Consider the following 22,086-nt stretch of genomic DNA (forward strand, 5'->3'; position numbering starts at 1 on the left):
CTTTGATCACGGTGAGCCTAAATCAGTTAACCTTGCATCAGTGGGTGACTGTGTGAAATTTATGGAAACGGTGCGACGTCTGGTGCATTTAATGAATGCGCTGGAACATTTAAGGGCAGTGATTGGTCAGTCTGAACCTTGTGCAAACCTCATCTGGCTGCCACCAGCACTGAGAAGACTGCTGGTGGTAGTCCTGTTGTAACAGACTGTTTACAGACAACTTGCTGAAAATCACTCAACTCAATGAGCAGATGCAGCCAAATTAAAAGCAAGTACGAGTGTGCGGAAAATCCACGAGAATGGTCTGTGAAGAAGCGGCGTATGCAGTTTTATTTGGACATTTGGATGTATACATCATCAGTGAGAGTGTGTGCACTTTGTTGATCCATAATGTAATACCACTGTACGAGAGCCATGGACACACACACACAGCAGTTTTGGCTATAGAACGTAACACTCTTCTCCACCTGTTGTATACCTTGTTTGATAAATGTCAGAGCCTACCAAAACCCAGTTCATACATGTATACATAGGAGTAATACTGCCTAACTAGGCTTGAAGCAAGTTGTCTGTTGTAACCTGAAGGTCATGTGTAGACATTGATAGGTTCAAGGTGTGTGGTATTCTGTAGCTGAGCTGCATTCATGGACACAGTTATGTATTCTTAATATGTTGAAATAAAAGAACATGTAGATGTTCATCTGTATGTGCTCGATTGTTTATTTGTGTGTGGAAAAGGTATGTTCAAAGCAAGAGCCACTGACTCAGAGTAAAGCTGCCATACGAAGAAATATGCATATAAATATAAAACTTTAATACAATCATTGAATACAGCAGAGTGGAAATACAGTGTGTCCATGTGACCGAGTGAAGTGGGATCAATCCTCTGAGTTTCCACTCGATGATTCCTCTGATGTCTGTGGTGAGAGCTGCAGGTCTGAGGGGGACAAGAAGACGTAATAAATCTGTAAAATGTCCTGAGAGGGAAAGATTTACTTTTCACTCTGAAATAATGAAACCTAAAAGAGACGTCTGAATTCAATCAACACCTTACTGATGGTGCTAACTTTGTAAGTTAAGATGAAAAGATTTGTTGATTGAAACAAAACTATTTAACTTTTTTGATAATTGATTGTGTCTAATTTTTTTCTTTTCAGCAAACATTAGCCGTTTCCAGCTTCTCAAAAGTGAGGACATGCTGCTTGTTCTTGGTTTTATATGATCAGAATATGAAAACGTGAATATCTTTGAGGTTTGGATTGTTGGTTGGAAAAAAACATGTTGTTTGAAGATATCACCCTGGGTCAAATAAACTGATCCTTTACAATTTTTGATATTTCATAGACCAAACAATCATTGAATTTATCAACATATTAATTGAAAATGAAAACAGTGCCTAGTACAGACCTATTTATAAGCATGGTATTTATGACAGGGCTCGTGCAGAGAATAGCTGGCAACTGACACTATACATCCCAGCAGGTGTTTGCAAGTGTTCTGTTCCTTGAAAACGTAGTGGTAAAACTTATCATTCCACTGCCGTATTTATCCTTGTTTGCAGTATGCAGCAATTTTTCAGTATAAATAATAGATGCCTAAATTGTCATGGTTTAAAATTGTGTAACATCAGAAACTTTCACACAGAGGAGCTCGACTCAAAAAAACACTAACAATTAGTTTAGATCAAATTTAGATTAGATACAATTTGGGGGCAATTAAGACCTCACAAATTCAAGTTAAGACAACTGAATGACCTTTAAGTCCTAATATATATAAAAGTTGACTTTAGACATTAAGGATCTGCCTCCTCACCCGTCTCTTTGTAGTCCACCCTGGTGAGGAAGAGGCCATGTGCCGGAGCAGCCAGGCCCTGTGGGTAGGCCAGAGAGTCCCGAGCCTCCAGTACCTCCTTCAGCTGAGGCACAGAGAGCCGCCCCTGGCCGACTCCCACCAGGGCCCCTGCCATCCTCCGCACCTGGAGCACAGGGCCAAAGCAATACGTTTTAATCCATTACTAAAAAATATCAAACTATATGTTTTCCTTTATGTTGGATGACTCTTATTTAGGATGCATATTTTTCAGTCATCACCAGCAGATGGTGCCACTTAGATTTTAAATCATTGATGACAATAAGAGGAACAAACCTGCTTATAGAGAAAAGATCTGCTTGTAAAAGTCAGCTCCCAGAGTGGCATCTCTCTGGAAAGAAGACAAAAACAACACAAATGTCACACATGTTTTTTTCTTTGCTTTGTCTGGTGCAGAAGGTACAAACAGGGCTTTAAAACATATTCTCTAAACTTCTCATGACACATTACAAAGAAAATATGAAGTCCTGAAAGCCTGACAGTACCTGGTATCACAGGTATCTAAAGAATGGTTCAAATATTCCCTCCAGGGTTCAAATATCATTTCAGAAGAAAAACAATAATCTTGAATGTCAGATGTAATATAGCAAGTTGGATCACAATGACGCCTACAAATTATAAATATTTCTATAAAAATGTATTTCTTAAGACCGATCCATCTTCTGAGAGTGAATTATTCATTCCAGCTGATAAAGGCTCCTGCCTCTATTGTCTGTTATATGGTAAAACACGTCTTTGCTTCATCTCTCTTTTGTTGTCTACTTCAATGCTCTCCCCCCACTGGGTGGACAGAGTTGGAGGCTGATGTGACATTCATGCTCATGCCAGACATCAGATAGAGCCGGGGACCCTCCTCGTGCACAGATTTGTTTAAATGTCACATGCTGAATACGACACTGCAGCTTAGGCCCAACAGGATTATATGTAATACCATAAAAATATGATGCCGTTTTCTTTCTTTTTTTTTATTTGACATTCAATTTTTCAGGATTCTAGTTTCAACTTTAAAGTCATGGTGGCTTCCCCCTCCAAGACTGATTGACTTTTTATTTTGGGGAGCAAACAGGCACATGGTAAGAATTGGGTCAAATGCAAATTTGACTCGACGCTTGCTGTCTGATTATGTTTGACATATAAGGAGTGCAGTGACAGATGTATATAGCAGGGCTGTTGGCTCATGAACTCTGGAGAGGGACAGTATATGTTCAAGAGCAGACAAAGGCTGTGTCTCATGTTGCATCTGTGTGTGTGTCTTCTCTGATGAATTTCTTAATATGGTAATGACAGAATGAGACACAAATACATGCAATTAGCAGCCTGACATTAAGCTAACCTTATTAATTGATTAATCAATTATTTAATTGACACAAAATACATTTGTAGCCATTTTGACAATTGTTTAATTGTTCAAGTCTCGAACAACATGACCAAAAGGCTGCAGTCATGCTAGCAGCACTGTGGGACTGTACAACTGTGCTTTGAGCTAATGCTTACATCAACATGCTAACATGCTCACAGTGACAATGCTGACAAATACATAGAAAAATGAATAATTATGAGATCAAAATTTTGATATACAGGTAGTCAATTAAAAAAAAGCAAAATATGTGATTGACTATGTGAGGCTGCTCTTCAGCGGTGCTTTGAGCTATGCTAACAGCTACACTAAACTAAAACAGGACTAGAGTGATTCTTTTGGTACCATTCACAACACAAAGATTAAACCATGACACTTCAAATCCAGATCTGTAACCCTGATGCTCACAGCTTGTTAATGCACCGCGTGTGTTGGGGGTTAAAGGGACTATGTGACATTGAACTGCTAACAGGCTGCTCATGTCCATATTGTGCGCCATATTTTCAGGGAATATAATTCATGCCAATGAAAGTGGTATTTGGCATGCAGAGTGACCCCCCTGGATGTGTAATCTCCCAAAGCCCACATGGCCCTCTCTCTCTTTCTCTCTCTCTCTTTAATTACTGTGATTATAAAAAACATATTTTGAGTGATATTTATCATTTTAGTGAACCTTGGACAGGCTGTTCTCACATAGAAGTTTTTTTTAGCCTTTTCATTTGGAAAAGATACATTTTGTGTCTAGTTGACCTGTGAGTTTGATCACATGGGACACACCGCTGAGTCTGACTGAAGCTTGAAAGGGCTGTACATGCCCAGTTCCCTGAGTGGAGCGACTGTAAATGATTCAAAACTTTGCCCAACTTCTTGAGCATCAGTTGACGCAAGATTGAGAAACACAAGATTGATCTTTATGGGAGTGGAGAAGCACATGCATAATTTCTTTATTTTCATGGCTTATTTCTCCAATTTTGAATAGTCAATTTCCTGCTCACTGTCTTACTGCTAACTCCACTGTTGGCCTGGGGACGCTGCAGAGAGCCATGTGCTATCTCTGTGACAGCCTGCCACTTCTTTTCACCTGCCAACGATAAGCTTTGCTGGAGGGCACAGTGGGTTCAGAGGTTCATGCTAGCATCCTAGGTTTCTGTCCCTGTTGGCACCAAGTCCAACCAGTAAAGCTCATTGTTGGCAGATGAAAAGAAGTGGCAGAAGCAGTTCAAAAAGGTCAATCCTTCAAGGTTTCTTCCCTGCAGACTCAGACAAATGTGTACGTTAAAACACACAAACAAGCTGGAAGTATTGCTGCCTCCGTATCACCTTATTTTGAAGGACTAGTTTGACCTTTATAGAAGGAATAGATATGAAGCTAAAAAAATCAAGCAGACAGTAAGGTTAGTTAAACATTAAGACTGGGAGTTAAGAAACAGCTATGAAACATATTAATGAGTGAGCTTAAGAGGGACTTGTAGGTGGATTTTGTTAGCATCGACAGAACCAGGCTAGCTGTTTGCACCCTGTTTTCATTCAGTATGTAAAGCTACGCTAGCTGGCTCCTGGCACCAGTTCCATATTCAGAGTACAGACATTAGTGATGTTGTTTCTCTCATCCAAGTCTTGAAATGGCTACAATACAAGTTGAAGAAGGGTGGCATACCCAAAATGTCCATGTGATACATCAGATGTTTTCCTCAGTCGTTGGTGGAGACCAAAATAAAACTAAAAGACGAGTGGATATCAGATGGCTAGAATGCTAATTGAATGCTAACATTGTCTGCAAGCATCCGTTTGCCAACTGTTCACAATGGGATCATTATCAGGTGCTAATGGTTGGTTGACAGCTTGTTGCACTGTCAACCACACCCAAGTGGCACCAGAATGAATGCTGGGAGCCAATGTGATTAGTGCAACTAGCCTACCTGTGGAAGTGTGACTGTGCGAAAGAGCCTCCTGGCCGTATGCTGGCCACATCCAGCGTCTTCACAGGGCTTTTAAAAGGCATGTCAGAGTTGACTGCCCTGAAGCTGCTGAAGTCGTGAACCCCGACCAGCAGGGCGGCAGCCTCGCGCATGGCTCCCACATCCAGCTCCCTGGTGACAGGCATAATTTTAAAAGGCAAAATGAAAAACAATACATTGTATATAAGTGTTAATAACAGGCAGCTGAGGTTAACTTCTGCAGACTCATTGTGATATTGCAACATGACCCAAGAGCTAACCTGCCTGAACAGCAGGGTCACGCAGCAGCGGCGTGGTGCACACATTAGGCCCGGCGGGTTTTCAGGCCTCCGTGTTCCTGCTCTCAAAGTAGAATAATTTATTGGCTGACTTATATAATATGAAGTTTTCTGATGCACAGTGCCACGTGAGAGAGCGGAGCATGTCGGCGACCGGCTCATTTGAGGCAGAGAGTGGGAGTGGGCCCGGTGCTCAGATTCTCTACAGTCTCTGTCTCTGCTTAAATATGATCTGACAGAGAGCGAGGGAGAGCGAGAGAGATACAGCGAGCAGGGAAACGGAGGAGTGTGCTGAGTGACTCACTAATTAAAATCTTGAGCATGAGAGTCATGAATGAAGATGTGACAGAGCACTGAAATGACAGTCTTAACAGCTGATTGATTCTTGCCTTAAGTGTTAACTTTTTTTTAAGAGATGCTTGAACCTTCCCAGATCAAGTGTGTCGACACCTTCATGACTTGGTATTAAAATGTTCAAGGGGAAAATTTGAAAGGGAAGAAATCACATCAAGAGTATAGTGCCAATTAGCAAATGTTATCATGCTGCCACACTAAACTAACACGCTGAACACGGTCGACATCAGCATGTGTTTGCATTGTTAGTGTTGTTGTTAGCACAGCTCAAAGCACCACTGTAACAGTCTCACAGAGCTGCTGGTGCGGGTCGTAGTGTTGTTGTGGGATCAGAGCTGAAACGACCGATTAATTGATCAGTCATTCAACAGAAAATTAATCTGCAAATTATCAAAATAAAATGCCAAATATTCTCTGATTCAAGCTTCTTTAAACGCTTTGTTTTATCACTTTAATATCTCGGGGTTTTTCGAGTGATGGTCAGACAACACAAGCAATCTGGTTGCCTTGGGCTTCAATAAAATGTTAGTATTTTCTCATGTTTTTTAGACCAAACAATTAATTGAAAATACTGTAAGTAAATAATTGTTCATTGCAGCCCTTGTTGAGACAAAGTCGTGGTTGTTGGCGTGGTGTTATTGGACATTTATGTAAATTCCTCAGGGAATAATGCATGGATCTTGATTAAAAAAAGTATTTAGCTGGCTGGTATGTATGAGTGAGTACAATTTGAGGCAGATCCAAATAAAAATCCAGATCTAGAAGATTAAAATGACTTATTTGACATTGGATTAGGATTGATTGAATTAAAGGGGACTGTTGGGCCTCGGCAGAGGTATGTGCACTACTGAGTGCCATTCGGGTTTAAAAATTAAGTTAATTTTGTTTTATTCAATTGAATTCAGCTTTATTTTGGCAATTTTTAGTCTGGCTGACTATTGATGGTTTGTTTTTAGTCTTTGTTTTTTCAGTTGTGCTTTACGAGTCACTTTGGGCTGGCTGTTTGTATGGCGAGCGCCACATATATAAAGTTGAGCTGAGTTGAGATTACGTATACAAATTCTGAGGAAGAAGAGAAAGTTTGCTTACACGCTTTAATACAATAAATGATTTAAAAACTCTGCCGCAATATGATCACTGGATTTCAAACCATTCTTGAAAAAGTAAAGAGATGAAAAAAGGACTACACTTGTTCCATCAAATGCAAGATTTCGCAACTAAATTCAACACTGAAATGAAGCTGAGCGGTGACAAATATTTTTTGCAGTGGGAGAGATGGGGATGATGATGAGGGAGAGGCAGATCAAAGAGAGGAGAGAGAGAGAGAGAGAGAGAGGCTGCTGAGGCAGAGACGCTCAGGGCTGGACGGACGAGATGGATGCTGAAAATGAGCGAAGGGATAACGAAGCAGAGAGTCAGAGAGAGAGGAACAAGGGAGGGATGGAGAAAGACAAAAAGAGGACAAAATGTAGTGGAGAGAAGGAGAAGGATGGGAGGGAGAAAGAGAGAGAGTAAAATAAACACACAGTCAGAGTAATGTGCGTGGGTGTTGTTCTGCATGTATATAAGCCCGCAGCTTATCTTGCCCTACTTTCCCTCCAAAAAAGTGAAGCGCAGACATACGCTCATACGTGCGCTCTCTGAAATGTGTTTCTTCACGCTCCCTCCTTCCAATCACAGCTAAAAGAACATCGTCTAAGCTGTGAAGCGCTCGCCGTTTCATCTGTTTCTTTCTCTCTTTCTGCACCCTGTCCATCCCTATCCCCATCTCCATCCTCTCCCTACATCTCCTTTGTTTGTTTTTGAGATGTCAGCTCAGATAAAACACTTTGTTTGACTGGCCCTAATTTGCAGTTCCGGCGTGGCACGTGTGGATTATTCATGTGTTTAACGTGCCATTGTTTCTGCAAGGCTTGGCGGGAGCTTACTGAGGGTGTGTCCGTGTGTCTGTGTGTCTGTGTGTCTGGACCTACTTGTTAGATTGAGCTTGAGTCTGGGCCTGATTTTCATTTCTTATGGGAAATCATCATGTACACAAAGGCAGGGATGGAAAGACAATGAGTGAATGAAGGGAGGGAGGGACAGTGTATGAAGCGGGATAACTCACGTGTTGCGGAGGGTCCAGCAGAGATTGCTTTCTGTGAGGGGAAGCAGAGAGTGGTGGCTGGTGCCCAGGGCTATCCGGTAGACGTATGTCCGAGACTGGGCACGGTAACGGGCATGGAAATTATCAGGCACACGGTGGACACGGTTGACTCTGGCAGAGTGACAAAAGAGCAGCTAGTTTAAAAGCTGACGTCTATTCAGGCCTGAAAAGCTGGAAATTTGAGCTCTGCTAGGGCTGAGCTATCTGGCTTTAAATAATATTCCGAATTTTTAGGTAATACTGCGACACAATATATATTTAGATATTTTGAAATATCCTCAAAAGCACTTCATAAATGCTGGGCCTGGCCGTCAAAATCAAATATCACAATGTCTTTGACCAAATACCTTAAAAGGTGCAATATTTAAGAATTGGCCAGTAGGAGGCAGCAAATCACCAGAGTACCACTAACTGCTGCTAACTGTAGCTGCCATTAGCTAGTTGGCTCGGTTAGCCATGCAGCTAGTGGTCCAAACTGGGAGCTCGGAGTGGTATTTTGAAAAAGGACGGGCCAGGGCTAGCTGCTAGCTGCTAATTTCAATAGTAGATATCTGAAACACAATACATGGACGTCTTTAAAATAATGTCAGAATGCTTATTTGTTAATAATATGTTGATATTTTTTCTAAAATGCGTTTTATGATGAGTTATTAATACAGCTTGAAACTAAAATGACTACATATGGCACCTTTAATTGATATTGTAGTAGTAATCTCTTCAAAAATCACAGAAAATAATATTAAACATTTTAATTCTGGTGAATGTTTACACAAGCATTAGACAACCAGACACAATTGTTTTGAGAAGTGCATCATTTCTCCCTCAGACTGAAGCCGTCCCCAGACACAGATGGTGTTAACACTCTCATTCTGTACTGCCAACAAGAAAAACAGTGCACAAGTCATTGTCCAAAATGCCAACGTTGCAGCTTTTAACACAAAAGCACGCCCGTTGTCAGAGTCCTTAAAGTGCTGCCAAGAAGCCGAAAGAGCCAAGCGCTCATGCTCACACAGTCAGCATCACAACACACTCAAGAGGCTGGAGCTCTCTGATGTGACTCCATCAGGGCTAACACGAGACACTTCCTGTGTATCTGTGCACACAGGCAGGGATGGATCATGTAATAACTCTAATGCAGTCAGACACAATTTCCTCTGTCGATTGAATCAACCAGCGTGGATCTATTAATGAGTGAGAGTGACAAAACTGGCATCTGATCAAAGTCCGACACATGTAACCGAAGCTTCTTTGTGAAAAGTGTGGCTGCTGAGATGATGAACCAAACAGTGCTGGGTATTAAAACATCAAAGCTTTACAAAGAATTTGACGAAGAAAAGATTTGAATATATTGGGCTGTGTGGTTAACGAACTTTTCAAAACTGTTCAAGCTTTCATGATAATTGTAAGTGACTGAATGAGAATTCCAGCTGTGTTCATGGCTGGTGCTACAGCAAATAACATCAACGTTGTAAAACTTAAGTGTTAAATCATTCACTGGCAGCTTGGATGGAAATCTACTACTTTTGGTAAGTTAAATGGTAACTCAGTCCCCACACAACAATCCACAATGTTTTTACTCAAACATTAAACCTTTGTGCTTTAACAACTGAAGTAATCATCGATTGCACAGTGTAACGGCTGTAAAAACAAATTACACCATACACGTATAGATTGGTTCCCTATAAACCTCACTTTCATTACGCTATCCGGCCTGCCCACCAGGCTCAATTCTTCCTGCAAAGCTGAAGGTCCCATTACGGCACAGAGCCATTATGCTTGCAAAACAAGAAGAGGGCATTTTTTCCCTGGTTCGCTAACCACAAGTAATGGAGGAACAACTGGAAGAACCGTGGAAACTCTACACTGCAGTAGAAAGGGACCCCATTGATGGAGGAGCCAAAGAAGGTGAAGAGGGAGAGTGATAGAAACCGAGGTAAAACAACAGACGGGCGTTCACTCGATGGAGAGCGCTCCGGTGTTATGTCATGTTTCCCTGTTGTTTCCTCTTACCAACGAGACATGAGAAGGTTTAAAGCCATCATTCCTTCTACAAGATTAGTAGGTACCTGCCTACTTATTAATACAACCAGGTGTTTTACAGTGCTTTTCCATAGCACTGAGATCAGGGGTTTCTAAGTTAAATAGAGATTCTTATAAGTAATACCACAGGGAAACACTAGGAGGGGGAATTTGAGAGCTGCCTGTGTCCACTTTAAGGGAATTTGAACTATTTGCTATCTACTAACTACTATCACAGTACCCAAGACTTGTTCTCAATGGTGTGTCAATGTTTTCCTGGCATGGTATCAAATATGGATATTTTTCAACTTAATGTATCGAAGTTAGAAATTCCTGTATTGTGACAACAACACAAGGTTTAGTAAAGAGTGAATCTTAACAACACAACCATATCTATGGCTTAAATGTAAATATAAAAAGCTCCATAATCTTTGAGCTTCCAGGACAGAGAGAGGGTTTTCAGTTCTCGCTGCGGCAAAATTTTCTATGCAAATAGTCCAAATGATAACTTTGGTAACAGCAACACAACACAAACCTGCTGTCACTAAAATCTCTCAGTAAAGTCTCTCTTCAATAAGGCAGAGATGTACAGTGTAGTACAGTGACGACACAGTGACGAGTGGGGAATCTTAAATGCTTACATGTGTAAACTGACAGAACAAAGAGCTGCAGCCAGCTGTGCCCGTGTGATTGTGTTTGCACCAACACACACAGAACTAAACAAAGAGTGTGCATTCATTCAAGCGTGTGTGTTGTATGTTAGAGAAAGCAGGAGGTGACAAAGGGGCTTGTTAGCATGTACGAGCATATAGAACTTAACAATGATTAGCTAGTCAACACGTCCCATGTATGTGCACATGTGTCTCATTTTCTGCATGTACAGTCTGTGTGTGTGTTTGTGTGTGCCAGCGCACAGTCAGAGAAACTAGGTTACGTTTCCAGGGGAGGAGATTGAGTGTGACACGTGGCAGAGGAAACCCTTGCGTCTGCCTTTAGCGCCTGCTGCAATGTGAAGTGACAACCTTTGCCTGGCCCCTAAACCACACACACACATACACACACATAAAATTTTCATAAGCAGCATACAAAGCGTGGCCTCACACATTTGGGAACTGGGGCATTGTTTGGCATGGCACCATTTTACTACTCAGCAGTGTCCCCTTATGGGAGACAGGCTGTTCATTTTAGGCTAACTGAGGCCCCTATTTCACGGCAAGTGAACCCCACGACTGGTGGGATATTTTTTACAGTGTGCAGTCTACGTTTAAATCTTGATGTGGCACTCTCTCTCAGGAGGCGGCAGACCAAAGCGACGAGCCAGGAGCCACAGTCTGATTGTTGCTGCAACAAAAAACTCCTTTTGGTTCCTGTGAAAAGATGGTTCGGGGCGCCAGATCTGACAGTGTGTTTTCATCATCAGATCAAGAATGAAATCTTCTATCCAATCTGAGCAGAGGGAGTGTGTGTGAACATTACTGGTGGTTGCGTATTTTTGGCACAGTGTATATAAGGAAGTTCAGAGCCCATTAATAATTCTGTTTTATAAAGCGTCCTCATAATGTATAACGCCGCTGAGAACAAAAAGTGTGTTTGTGCTGTATATTTCTCTGCAGGTTTCACATACTAATCAAGACGGTAATTTCCATTTAGCTAGTGTATCCATGTGTGTGTGTGTGTGTGTGTGTGTGTGTGTGTGTGTGTACTAATGGATGCTATAGACCAAAAAGCAGAGCAGGGATAATCCTTTCTAACCTTCTCTCTGCAGGTTTAGGGATTAGCGGGATGCTGGGAGCTTCCCTTTCCTCCCTCCTCTCCTTTCTCTTCTCTCTGTCTCCCAAATGGCTCGTTTCTGTTTCACACTCTCACTCCTCCGTCTGAATCCACACTGTGTCAATATCTGTTTGGCGCTCTAACTTTGTCTCTCCTCACCCTCTCTCGCCGACTCTCCTTTACCCCTCGCCTCTATCTGTCTCCTTAGACATTCTCGGTTTGTGTCTCAGACAAAAGTACGATCACAGCAGTCTAAAGCAAAGTATTCATAACAGAGTGACTATGGCATTGAATAATGCATTGAGGTGTAATAAAGGGATTAAAAGATTAGGTGAAGAAAAGCAAAGGGGGGGGAATGAGAAGATGGGACACGACCAACAAGGATTTGGAATACTTACACACAACTCATGCTGCTCTGCCTTTAAATGCTCAACAGGTGAACTCAACTATCTATATGTGAACTGTTGGAGTGTTTAAATCCAAAAAGATCTACTGTTAAGGAGACATGTCCTCAGGCAGTGCTCGCAGGGTTGCATAAATATAAGAATAGATGTATGGGTGTTTTTGTTTTTGTGTGCTTTAAGGTTTTAAACAACATGCCCCAGGTTCCTCTAAAGCAAATATTTAGTCATTTTATGACTCTGGAAGTCGTCTAGCTCACATTGTGTTCAGATCTTAGGCAGGTGTAAACTCAATCCATACAACTTGCTGGCATTTGTACACAACATAACATTAATAAAGATATTCTGTTTTAACTAAGATAAAATATACGCTTTTGTTCAAATTTGGGGAATGTGCATGTGAGAAGGTTGAATGTTACACGCCACTTAGTACTGTTCATACGTCTTTTCTGTGCTATACAAGTGCCAAAACAGAACTGCATAATAATGAAAGTAATACGGGTGGGAAGTGAATGAGATATGGTAAAAAATGACTGTGTGTGATGGCGTGTGCTGACCTGCTGATAACAAGGCATATTATCTAGTCATAGAGTGGCCTACACGTTGGCACTGCAACACACTGGGACAATCTGACAATAGTTTGACAATAACAATTGTTTTTATACAAAGAAAGGAATAACTTAATGTATTACATTTGCTGAATTTACAAGATGAGACAAATAATTAAGAATTTATCGTAGGCAGCGTTTCACAAAGTTTAGAAAGTCCCCCTGATTCAACAACTCACAAAACTCCATGGTTTTTTAAGGGAGTCTGGGGCTGAATTGCAGCCAACTCAGGTTACCCACGTGCAGGTTCTTGCACTGGAGGACAGAGATCTCATTTCATTGAGCATAAGAAGAATGCTTTAAAAATGCCAGGTGTAAACGCAAAGGCAAGATTTGAACATTTGGTATATGGATAACATCTGGACACAGATCACATTTTATTACCAGATGGAGATAGGGTGGATGTTGCCCTAAGAAGATGCCTCAGGATTTGTTTAGTGTAAAGTTATTTGCCAGGTGCTGAGCTTCATAAATCTACATACAGTATATGTATGATGTTGATGTTTTAAACACAACAGTGTCCTAAGTCCTATGTGACCAACTATCTATTAGTAAAGTTCAGTTCTGACCACATGTCCAAGTCTACAGATCAGTAAGTTGTAAAGATCATTGTCCCTTCTGATGAATGATGAATCTCTTTACTTTTCCTCTCCTGGTATCACACTTTGATCCATTCTTAAGAGCCACCTGTTGGTTTGACCCTGGCGGTGATATTAATTTATACCCATTGTAGCAGCTTTAAGAAATAAGAACATTTCAAAAACTGATCATGAGAAACATGCATACGACAACCAAATAGCTGATATCACATATAGAGCTGAACACTGAAATTTTATGGCAGCACTTTTTAAATTTCACACTCATCTGAGGAGCCCTTACTCACTTGATCTGCTCCGACTTCAGGTAGAAATTCAGGGCGTCAACAAGAACGTCTTCGGTGAAAGGCGGCTTATCGTTCCTACGTTGGAGGTCAAAGTGGGCGGAGTTAGAGAGGGCATGGACGCCTGTGTCTGTCCTGCTGGAGATTGACAGAGACACCTGGTTGATCGGCTTCAGCCCCCTTATAGCATCCTGCACACAGACAGAGAGATCAGAGACATCAAACAGATTTTTAAAATGTGGGTTTTTGTATTGCAAAAAAAAAACTTTTCAAAGAATTACTTTTGAAGTCACAAATAGTCAGACAGATGAGTTGCATCAACACGCAGAATAAAGGGATATCAAATAGAGCTGTGAACTGCAGCACAATGTGACAGGAAAGTCTGATCTTTTTTCTTCTTTCCTGTGTGTGTGAGTGTGTGTGTGTGTGTGTGTGTGTACTTTTTTCTATATATCTATAATATATTTTGGGGCATTTTATGACTTTTACTAGAAACGCAGTACTAGATAAACAGAGCTGACAGGAAACAAGGGGAGAAAGTGATGAGGAATGACGAGGATCCAGTTCAAGGCAGGTTTACCTCTTTACGGTCCTTCATGTCACAGGATCACTAATATTCAGACTGCTGAGATTAATTATCTGCTGTAACCACCGATGGGTAATTAAATCCCTGTCATTGTTGATATAACCATGTGAACACTCAGGCTTTTGTTTGAGTTGTAACGTTGACACCGTCTGTGGCGCTGATGGATGTTTTTGTTGAAGTATACATGTTTTCAAACATATTTGTAGAATAATGAATATAATTGCATTACACAGAGAGGTGCTTCTGTTATTAGTCTACCCTTTCTGCTATTAATGGGGTGAACACAATTATAGAAACTAGGGTTGCAACTTCTTTAAATAATGGTCACCTGACTTAAAAAACGATTATCAGTTAATCATTAATAATATATGAAATATGTTTGACATTTTTCATTTTAACCACTGGCTTGATTCATGTTCAACGTAAAATCAGAGTAGGCCACTTTAGGAGTTACATGAACACATAAAGTAAACACCAAGTTACTTGAATGATAAACTCAATAACAACAAATAATGACTTCATTCTAATTGTGGAGCACATTTGTCACCATTCAACAACTGGCCCAACAAAATCCAATCCATTTTGAGGCTATTAAATGGCTTAAATGGCATAAAATCAGTTTGAATGTCTCGTCTTTTTGTATTTTTGACCAGTTACTTGTATTTTAATTAAATACAATATCTCGTACCAGTATGTTGTATTTTATTTTGACATATCTGAAAAATAATAACAAGACACTTTTCTGATCTACTTATGCCCAACTGTGATTGTCAGTTAATACATTTCAAATCAGTTAACTTGTAACTAAATCAACAGCGACTAAATCAGTGATTAATCAGTAACATCCTTAATAGAAACCTGTCAGTAAAACACAATTTAATTCAACAGCGACACAAACTAAAAAACAGAGAAACTGAACAATAATACACTCATGAAGGTAGAAATTATAGCAGGATTGCTGTATAAGACTATCTAATAAAGTGGATTTTCATAGCATTTGACATGGATGCTACTGTAAAACCTTAAATGATGTGTTGTTATCCATATGATAAATGGTCATCAGGAATTCATCATAAACCAGACTAATAATAAGATCTGCTCACATTCCAGAAACTAAAAGGAAAATTATACCTGTGAGCTTGTTTCCTGCTTTGCAGGAGGACATATGTACTGGAGGATAAGACAGTAGGATCATTTTCAGTAGTAAAACTTACCTCCAAGTGATCCTGGACCCCTTTCTTACACAGCTGATGTGGAGGCACTTTGACCGCACCACTGCAGAAACAATGCTAATCAGTGGATGAATCAATAACACCAGTTATCAGTGACAGTCAGCAGTCATCAGCACTATCACCTACCTGTATTTTGTTCCAATGTATTGAAAAAAGATGAGATAACGTGCCCAGTTGCGCATGATGTCTGATGTCTGTGACACTCAGTGATCATAGTGTTCGTGTTAGCAAGAGGGAGCCGTTTATTCACAAAAGACAACTCTGACAATAACACCGCTGCTTCGGTTGTTTTTTTATTTGAGATGAGGAGTCAGTGAAGGAGGACTTTCACAAACCCCTCGTGAAGCACTCATGTGCTCAAGGACTTGAGAGACTACAGTAGAGACAGCACGGAAGCAGTATGATTTGTAGTCCGGAAGAAGGTTAGAGGAGTTAGTTCAAGCTCCTCGAGTCATTAAGAGAGCGGGTTAGTGTGTAACTCTAATGTGTACTACGTATCACTCTTATATCGGCATGCTGCTCTTAATATTTACTTAATAAAAGAACCGACACACTTAAATGTAACGTTAGCATGACACACAAGCTAAACCACATACGGACATCCCGCCTTTAGCCATCTTTGGCAGCATGTTTGAGCACGCGCCGCCGGTTCAACATGCTTTCTGTACGTCCAGACTGATATATGTGACATCAAATTAACTACGCATGCAAACATGAACGTATAGCTTCATGTACAACGTTTTCCTCGTGATGTCTGCGAGCAAACACTCGTTTCAGGCTGTAGTCCCGTCGGTCGCTTTTTGATGGCGTCATGATCCACAGAGGGGGTGTGTGTGTGTCGTCGTCGAGCCGCAGAGCAGTCTGCCTTGAAATCATTGAGGCCAGAGACTGTATGATGCAGAGGAGATGTGTCAGCTGTAAGCGAGGTAAAGACAGTGAACCACAGGAGGAGGCTTAGGACAAGAGGAAGAAAACAGACTTCTGACATAAATCCTTGATAATTATTAATTTCTCATTTTTTTCAGTTAATTATTGCCTAAAATACGATCAGAAATATAAGATTAAAATAAAAAAATCCACATTTTTTATAAAGTTCCAAAGGCTTAAACACTTTGGGCAGATATTTGACTTTACTGAAACCGCAGAATATGTGTGTTTACTCGGCTTATACTTTATAGTAACATTATTGAGGAAGTAGCCCACATTTTGAGGTGACAGAATTTAACCAATGAGCTTTTATCCTGTTTATGCCGAATAATTTCTGTAAATATTAAAACGTAATTCTAAAAGATGACTCATATTTCCATTGTTGTGATCATTAGCTATAAATTGTGGCCTATTTCTTGAGTAAAACAGACATAAACATCGTGTTACTGTAAGATTTGGGGGATGTTGTTGGTTTTATGGTATATTATCTGTTTTTGGCCCAATTTCACCTACTTCCGAGGTGCATGGGGAAGGTAAACAGTCAAAAAGAGGTCAAAACTCCAGCAACACTTCTTATTCTACTGATGTCACTTTCACGAGTCACTTTCCTCCTCCCATGATCCCCCTGTTCTCCGGGGGTGTTGCGGCGGGTTGTGTCTGGTCGGCGCTCTCCTCTCCTCTCCTCTGTGAGTCTCCACGGTGCAGCTACGCCTCTCGCCTGTCTCGGCAGCAGCGGCAGCAGTGTGTAGTAGTAATCAGCCTGCCGCGCACTGAGCTCGCATTTTGTGTCACGGTGCCACCGGGAGAGGGGCGACAGACTGCTGCGCGTCAGGGGATACCAGTCACCATCCGCACGGTTCAAGTAGCGACATCCCGCCGCGGGCAATGACATTGGCAGACTGAAGTGGGAATACACGAGAAAACGCAAAAATGACGGTGGACTTTGAAGAATGTATAAAAGATTCACCCCGATTCAGGTAAGAAGGCTGCTCCTCGCAGGCACATCACAGCGGTGCGCAAAAATGGCACACCTTCTTTTACGCATGATTTTTTTTTTCTACACTTGGACTGAATGTTTCCGCTCATGCAGGATTTGTGTTGGCATCAACAGGGTGAATGATGTCTGATCCGCTCATGTGTTCATCAACAGGATGGCGTTTTTCTTTCATTTCCTTGCATTTTGATCACATTCCTCGTTTTTTTCTTTTTTTTAAATGTCACATCTGGTTTGCCATTCATTTGCACTGTGCTAAATTTGTTGGAGGACATGTGATGTGATTGTCTCATTTTTGAATGTGGGTTGTGACGTTAGCTCAGTGCATATGAGAGGAGGGACACTCATAGCCATGCACAGTGAGGGTCCATTTTGCTTGAGTGTAAAGATTGAGTAATTTTCAGTCCTGGTGTCATGCCTTCATCAACCTTTCATATTCTCTGATGGAGAAAGGAGTGCTCCTTTAATGTGGCACTATACCCAATGAGAGTGTATCAGGGCAACCTGCTGTGTGTGTGAGTGAGTGTTGCAGCATGGCATACAGGTTGGGTGCAGCCTTTCCATTTGCTCATAGAGGCGGTCCTGCAGTCACCCACTGTGGGTCTGTGGTAGGAGACTGGAGAGGAGATGCCCTTGCAGCAGCAGCAGCAGCCTTGCATGGCTGGCAAAGATGCAGCAGGGAGAGGAGTTCACCCTCTCTTTGCAGGGATGGAGCTCGTATCCCTGGGCACAGATCCAGCTGTTCGGCCCCTTGCACGGCCGCTGGAGGGTTGTAGCCACACTCAGTCCACGTGCCAGTCTGGCTGCACTCCTGTAGAGGCCGGTGGGAAACTAGCAGAGGAGTTTCTAACAGCATGTAGGCCAGGGATCCCCTGTTACTTATGCTAAGGGGATGGGCTGGTACTAGTGACATTTATTCACAGTTTCATTGAGAAGGAGCAGAATGTGATTCTGTTTGTAGGCCAGCTTTTCTTTCTGTGTCTCCTCTTCTGTTTCTCCATGTCAGCGTCTGTTGCCTGTTTGCTCTCTCTTTCTCTGCGTTTGTCATTTTGTTGCTTCCTCTTCTCTCGCCACACAACTTATCTTGTTTGTGGAACATTTTGTGACTAACGGATAGGTCCTGATTTGAGCTTGCAAGCAGGCAGCGGAGTAAAAGAGAGGAGGAGACTGAGGGAGACAGGCATTCAATTTGGCGCTCAAATCCCACCTCAGTGATGGATGGCAGAGATGGAAGGTCACAGGGACGCTTCCCCTTTTTTCTGCCTGGTTCACTTTCCCATGGTCTTATGGAGACTGCTATTTGGAAAATTCCACCACTGACAAAGGAAGCTGATGTTTCCTTCCTTTCCGAGTTTACAAGCAGGAGGAAAATCTTATGTTGCCATTACCATGATCGTAATGATGGTGATTAGAGCTGCAATGATTAATTGATTGACTGCTTAGTTGCCAACTATTACAGTAATCCCTGAGTATTTTGGATTATCTAAGAAAAAAAAAGTCAACATTCTCTGATCCCAGCTTCTTGAATGTGAATATTTTCTGTTTTCTTTATTCCTCTGTGACGGTAGACTGAATATCTTTGGGTTGTGGACAAAACGTGACACCTGAGGTTATATTTGGCTTTGGGAAACACAGATCGACATTTTCACCATTATCTGACATTATTTTTCAGACATATAGCTGTGATGCTTTCAATTTGTAAAACTGCCCTTAAAGGTACAGTATGTAAGAACTGGCCACCTGTCAAATTCATACTCAAAACAAATAGGGGGCAGCAGATCACCAGAGTAACCACTAACTGCTGCTAACTGTATTTGCCATTAGCTAGTTAGCTCCGTTAGCCGTGCAGCTAGCAGTTGGGACTGAGAGCTTGGGGACCCGTTGAGTGTTAGTGTTTACACTGGTAGTTTTGATTTGGATGGGCCAGGGGCTAACTGGTTAGCATGCTAACTTCAGCAGATAGCTCTGCAACACAGTATGTTTACATCATAATGTCAAACGTGCTATTTCTTCTCATTCTGTTGACAAAATTAAGTGAATTTTTCAATGTTTTAAATCAAAATTCTTACATATTGCTCCTTTGAAACAATGAATATTCATCAATATTTTGCAACTGAGAACATTAACATGCACACTTGTTTTCAGTCTGGAGTCTCTGGAGTCACATTAGGATTATAATACATGTATACATGATAGTATTACCTAACGATTATTTTCATTTTCAATTAATCAGTAGATTTTTTTCACGATTGATGGATTGAGTCTGTAAAATGTCAAAGAACTGTGAAAAATGCTCACCACAATGTCCCAGAGCCTAAAGTGACATCTAATTTAATTTCATAAATGGTCAAGAAAAGCTGCAAATCCTTACATCTAAGAAGCTGGAAACAGCTATTTTTTTAAGTTTTGGGTTGAAAAATGACTAAAACGATTAATCAATTATCAAAATATTTGCAAACTAATTTTCTTCTGATTGATTAACCAGTGCAGCTCTACATGATAATGTCCAGGTTTATGATCATTAGTCTGTACATGCACATCTTTGGTTTGGTTTCTGATTGCCTTGACACTCTGCTGGACAAGGCCCAGGGAATATATCAACACACACATTGTTTAAAGAAAAAATAAATAGACAGTGATAGTTCAAAACCAGAGCACAGTTTTAGCTCATTGTATAAAGATACAAATATCCGGGAGCTATTCTTAATACCTGAACTACGAATAAATATGGAAGGTGTCGTCCAAAGAGCAGATTCATGTGACACAACCACTGATAAGAGAAAGAGGAAAATGATGTGACAGTAAAGACAGTGAGAATAATTATGAGGACACTGTGTACCATCATAATTGCGGCTACGTGACTGTAGCAAGTTTCAAAGCACAATTTTCAAAGTTTACCAGCCACATAATCTGTCACGTATAAACAAATGGCAGTTTTCTTTCTCCTCCTTGTTGTGTCATTCTGGAGAAACAGCAGAGAGCCGGTCGTGTCTGTCTTCCCACACATGGTGCTAAAACAGCTCACACACACCCTCTCACTGCAGGTCTTAACTTGTACCAGCCCTGCATGTGTGTATGCATGATTGGGTGAGGATGAAAGAATTTGTAAAGTATGCCCGAGAGTATCTTTAACACACGTCCTTTTGTTCAGTCTTACCGTACTCTAAACTATCTTATTCTTCTCTGCCCTGCCTTTTATATTCACTCTATAACAAAAGCTGAGATGAAGCCTGTGCACCTGCCGTACAGTAGTTGTTGGTAGACTGAACGGCTGTAATCTGATTCCCTGGAGGCACTTTGAAACCCGGGCAGTTTTTGGCTTGTCTACACTGAAGGTTCATAGATGTTATCGGGCTTGTGGGTTCATTTTGCTGGCATGACAAGTTTTCAACAAGGTCCTCATTACAAAACTAAATCTAATTGACTTGAACGTGATATATAAGCAGTGCTGGGCGTCATGCATTGCACAATACACACGCACGTTCCTCTGATTGTTTAACAGATTGGTATCTATGTTTTTTAAAATCACCTTATAGTGTATGACCAAGTAGGAACGTATTACATGATCCTTTTACAACTTATATTTAGTCCTTTCATTGACTATATTCTTATGATATAAGTATGCACATGTGGGTGTGAGCTGTTGCCTAGCAACAGCTGCTGTAAGTGAGACAAATGAGAGCTGGGAGAAAAGAGGGCAGAAATTGTAAGAATGGAAGAGGAGAGTGGGTGCTTTGAAAAGACACCGTCATTACTTTTAATTTCCCACACAGAGGCATGTTTCATCGTGACAAGGTTTTGTTTTCTGTCCATCCTTCTACTTTCTGTTTTCATACATTTCATTGGTAGTAAATTATTGTGAGTAAAGGTGGTTCTTGGCAGGGTTGGTAAGGTGCCAGATTCTCATGTTGAAACCCTCAGCTTGGGATGATATCTCAGCTTACTGCAGGCGTGTCTCCAATGCAAGAAATCCATCTGTGTCATATGTGAACTAATAACAAAATGAAAATCGTTCACAGATAGGTAGGACTAGCCGCACCTGTCTGCCTTTATATCGTTTGTCTCCATCGCTTTATCCCACCTTCAGACAGTATATACAGCATCAGGCTGTCCCGACAGGTTGAATGAGTGAGTCAACGACACTCAGAAAGTGAGAGGAGACAGCAGGGTGGACAAAGAGTACATTTGCAAATGTGTCACACAACGAAAAACAATCTTATACTCCTACCAAAATACAACAGGTTTTGAATAAACTGGTGACATTAGATCATGAAATGGAAAAACTTGAATCGTGAGAGATGTTTTATAGTACAAAACTGCACAGGAATAACTTAAATGATAATGTTCTGGCCATGTAGACTGATCAGTAATCATCAGTGGAGAATGATTTCCCACAGGACTGGATAGGATTGTGTTACACTCGCCGCCTTCATATCACGTCAAAGTTGTCAAACCTGTGAGCTAGTTTACCTCATGTTCAGATAATCTTGTCAGCTTCAGGTTGCTGCATGTCACACAGAGCAACCAGGAAAAGTCCCCTTTCATTCTTTGGAAATCACAAACATATGAATCCTTTAGTCATCTTGGCAGCATTGTCGGCTGTTCAGAAGTTAATTTTGATGGTGGCTTTTCATATCTTCGTCTGATATCCACCATACTTATTTAGCTCCTGTCAGGTTTGAGCCTACCTGTGGTTGCTATGGCTAC

General features: G+C 41.1%; 3 protein-coding genes across 3 annotated transcripts in view; 2 read left to right on the top strand and 1 right to left on the bottom strand.

Moving 5' to 3' along the window:
• Positions 1-700, top strand: part of LOC140997994 (ATP-dependent RNA helicase DDX19A) — an 8,254-nt gene extending 7,554 nt beyond the window's left edge. The window contains exon 12 of the mRNA XM_073468092.1: positions 1-700. This exon is cut by the window's left edge and continues 1,517 nt beyond it. The gene's annotated coding sequence lies outside the window, so the exon portion shown is untranslated.
• Positions 695-16,276, bottom strand: pusl1 (pseudouridine synthase like 1). Its single transcript, XM_073468093.1, has 8 exons — positions 15,585-16,276; positions 15,441-15,501; positions 13,644-13,831; positions 7,924-8,073; positions 5,146-5,316; positions 2,146-2,200; positions 1,813-1,975; positions 695-937 (listed from the first exon to the last, which is right to left on the bottom strand). Exons 1-8 carry the CDS (start codon positions 15,638-15,640, stop codon positions 879-881), a joined length of 903 nt encoding a protein of 300 aa, XP_073324194.1. The 5' UTR covers positions 15,641-16,276; the 3' UTR covers positions 695-878.
• A 956-nt stretch (positions 16,277-17,232) lies between these two features.
• Positions 17,233-22,086, top strand: part of LOC140997832 (arf-GAP with coiled-coil, ANK repeat and PH domain-containing protein 3-like) — a 61,585-nt gene continuing 56,731 nt past the window's right edge. Inside the window, exon 1 of the mRNA XM_073467870.1 lies at positions 17,233-17,362. Coding sequence (XP_073323971.1) covers positions 17,316-17,362 — 47 coding nt within the window. The 5' untranslated portion in view covers positions 17,233-17,315. The remainder of the gene's footprint in view (positions 17,363-22,086) is intronic.

Source organism: Pagrus major, chromosome 6 (genome assembly GCF_040436345.1).
Source record: "Pagrus major chromosome 6, Pma_NU_1.0".
Taxonomy (NCBI): Eukaryota; Metazoa; Chordata; class Actinopteri; order Spariformes; family Sparidae; genus Pagrus; species Pagrus major.

Excerpts from the sequence above, each read along its gene's own strand:
- pusl1 (XM_073468093.1), bottom strand. The coding sequence starts at position 15,640 with ATGCGCAACTGGGCACGTTATCTCATCTTTTTTCAATACATTGGAACA. Across the intron at positions 5,317-7,923 it reads TGCTGGACCCTCCGCAACAC|GGAGCTGGATGTGGGAGCCA; the intron begins GTGAGTTATCCC and ends GCCTGTCACCAG. Across the intron at positions 2,201-5,145 it reads GCACAGTCACACTTCCACAG|AGAGATGCCACTCTGGGAGC; the intron begins GTAGGCTAGTTG and ends TCTTCTTTCCAG.